The sequence below is a fragment of the Lissotriton helveticus genome, chromosome 4_1, assembly GCF_964261635.1.
Source record: "Lissotriton helveticus chromosome 4_1, aLisHel1.1, whole genome shotgun sequence".
In the NCBI taxonomy this organism is placed as follows: domain Eukaryota; kingdom Metazoa; phylum Chordata; class Amphibia; order Caudata; family Salamandridae; genus Lissotriton; species Lissotriton helveticus.
The window spans coordinates 1403957440-1403960210 of NC_136063.1; the positions used below are offsets into that span (position 1 = coordinate 1403957440).

Genomic DNA, 2771 nt, shown 5'->3' on the forward strand with positions numbered 1-2771 from the left:
GCAGGTCCCAATGCGCTACAGCAAACAGTTGCATTCCTTGAAATCCAGTGCACTGCATAGTGCATTGGCCCACTTGGGTACCTGAACACAGGCAGCCTCCCCAAAGTTCTACTCAGTCCATACGTTGTGGGTTCGGGCAGTAGAGTCCAGGACCACCAGCAGGTCAGTCTCCTCCCCGCCTACCCTCTGCACACTTCATCCTACTCCCTCTTGGGGTCCATCCAGTCGCTGAACCTCAATTGCTGTGCATGCCCCTTTTCTGTTATCTGTCAGCGCTCCGCCTTGCTCTTCTGCCGGGTTAGTGTTTTACTACGCTCCTGCAGCTTCCCTGGGGTCTAAGAAGACAAAGAGGATGAGACCCCTGAGACGCCGCCTTAAATAGCTTGATGTTAAGTTTCTGTTTCAGTTACGTAACATAGATATCACCAATCATTTCCTTTCCGCACCGGCCCCCCGGAGGAGGTTCGACTCCGTGGCGTGACTAAGGGTGCCCCTAGGGTTCCCCTTCCCTTGGTGTGGGGGGGCGCCTAGTCATTTTCAAAGAACTACTGACCTGGATTAAAGAAGTTTGGGCAACATGGTAGGTATGTCCTTCTGTAGGTTTTTTATATGATACTCAGAGAATCCTTGGATTAGTATGGGAATGGGGAAGCTATATTCAAATAATTTTGTGGCTATCTACTTAATTTTGCTAAAACACCCACAAACCCATCACAATTCCTAATTTTCCCTTGCTGAAATTTCAACAGTCTGATGAGATTTCCGTATCTGCAAGCCCCATTTGAAAGAGTAAAATACCACCAATCTTGATTCTGTAAACCAGTAGTGAAATTCTGCCTTGAAAATTGGTATTTTTTGTGAAATCACAGTGGAGGTGGGTGCATGTAAAGCTTTAAGATCAGGGGATATGTACGTGGAGATACATCGTTAGTTTACACACTACTGGCTTATCAGTGGGTAGAATGGTTGCGGTTTAGCCCAGTTGATGAGATTGCTAATATCACAATACCAAACTCCGAAATACTCATCAGGAAACAGAGTTTGTTTAATTGGCTGCAAAAGCGTCTATTAGCAAGCACTTCTAGTTGGCCAATTGGATTTTCTACCAATGTTGGTTCGCATATAACAATGAATTTAACAGGCTCCTGCAAAACCACAGTTGTCCAACCAATTGTTTGCTCCATCTTGACATTACGAATTAAAACAAGCACTGACAATGCCAATAGGTCTGGCCTTAAGGAATGTTGTATGGTATTCTGAAGCATTGCACGTAAATAGCATGGGAATGGATATGTATTTGGGTGGAAGCAAAGAACTGTAGAATAATATTGGTTAAAGTTAAAAGGTTAAGTGACAGTTGCATTTTCAAGCCAGACCTAAACACCCATGTATAGGTTATTGGCTGTCCTCGTCCCATATGTGCTGCTATCAGAGAAAAAAAACTCATAAATTATCCAGGTATTTAAGACACTTTAGTAGCATTACCATGTCTTGTGTGTGACCCTAAAAAGTTCAAGCTCAGGAAGCTGGATAAATAAACAAAATGATTACAGCCGTGTGGGGTGCAAACACTTTTTTGGGGTAGCACACATCTTTTGCCCAATGAAAACATGTACTACTACAACAGACAAGTAACATGTGGGCGGGGCCAAAGCCCCTCTTCAGTGATCCTCACATAACTGTCCAGTGACAGCTGCACTGTCAAGACAGCCAATACAAACACAGCCACCACTGGATTAGAAGGAATAAAACCCGAAACAGCAGCAATTCTAATCCGGCCTTTCTAAAAATACACTCAATAATGCTGCAGAATTAATCGCAAAGGCAACCTGACTTGCTGGACTGATGCACAGCTCAAATGCTGTCTCTAGTGTGATGTACGTGTGTTTAATTATTCACAAACAGCAGCGTATTCATTGATTTACTGGGGAACACTGGGTGTTTATAGCTGGCAGTTTTGTGACCATAACTTGGTGTGCTTTGGTTCTGCTCCATGAGCCTCGGGGACTTTACAAAAGGAAACGCAGAAAACAACACGGCAGATTGTTCTCCGAGCAAACAGAGACACAAAGGGAGAAGGCCCGCCACTGGGCAGCTGAAAGGCAGTGGAAACAGCCTGAAAACATACCTGTTGCATTATGAATGGGCGAGTGCGCTGTAATTAAAAGACACCCTCTCTACCGTTGTAAAACCTGCACAGACAACCTTTCAATATTCGTGTCAAAACCTGCTGTACACGTCACTGCTTTTCAGCAAAGAATAAAACTGTTTAGGGCATAGTTACGACTTTTGATTACAAAATGAGCGACCATACAGTTTTTCGGTCATTTCAGCGTAGGGCTGACAGAGAAAATGTCAGAAATGAGCGAAATGCAGTTCACTCACTTGTTTCCGCAGAGGCTGTCTTGAACTCCATGTCCGCGGGAGAAGAGGTGACGGCGCCGGGCAGTGAGCAGAGTGGCGTGCCTGCGCACGCAGCAGCCAGACCTCGGTCCTTCTGTCTGATCTGAGGGACGGCCCAAGACTTTTATGTTGCCTCTTTGTAAGTCTACTGTGCCTGGGTGTGTCTTACGCGGGTTTGTGCTGTGGGTGGAGCAGGGATGCCGGTCCTAGTTTTAAAGCATTTGGAAACACGTGTAAAAACCTCGTCCAAAATATGCATCCTTACGTTTACTTAATGACGTGTTTAGTGGTTTGTAGTCTCGGGAATGTCACGCAGCTAGTGCGATCAGCCGTCACAGAGGCACGTTCTGAGCAGGGACTGTATGTAA

The 2771-nt window shown here is 45.3% G+C and overlaps 1 protein-coding gene across 1 annotated transcript in view; it reads right to left on the bottom strand.

Annotated features, from left to right (window-relative positions):
- The window catches only part of LOC144829132 (glutamate decarboxylase 1-like), a 927195-nt gene extending 924683 nt beyond the window's left edge, over nucleotides 1–2512 (bottom strand). The window contains exon 1 of the mRNA XM_078687953.1: nucleotides 2386–2512. Coding sequence (XP_078544079.1) covers nucleotides 2386–2416 — 31 coding nt within the window. The 5' untranslated portion in view covers nucleotides 2417–2512. The remainder of the gene's footprint in view (nucleotides 1–2385) is intronic.
- Nucleotides 2513–2771: the final 259 nt, after the last annotated feature.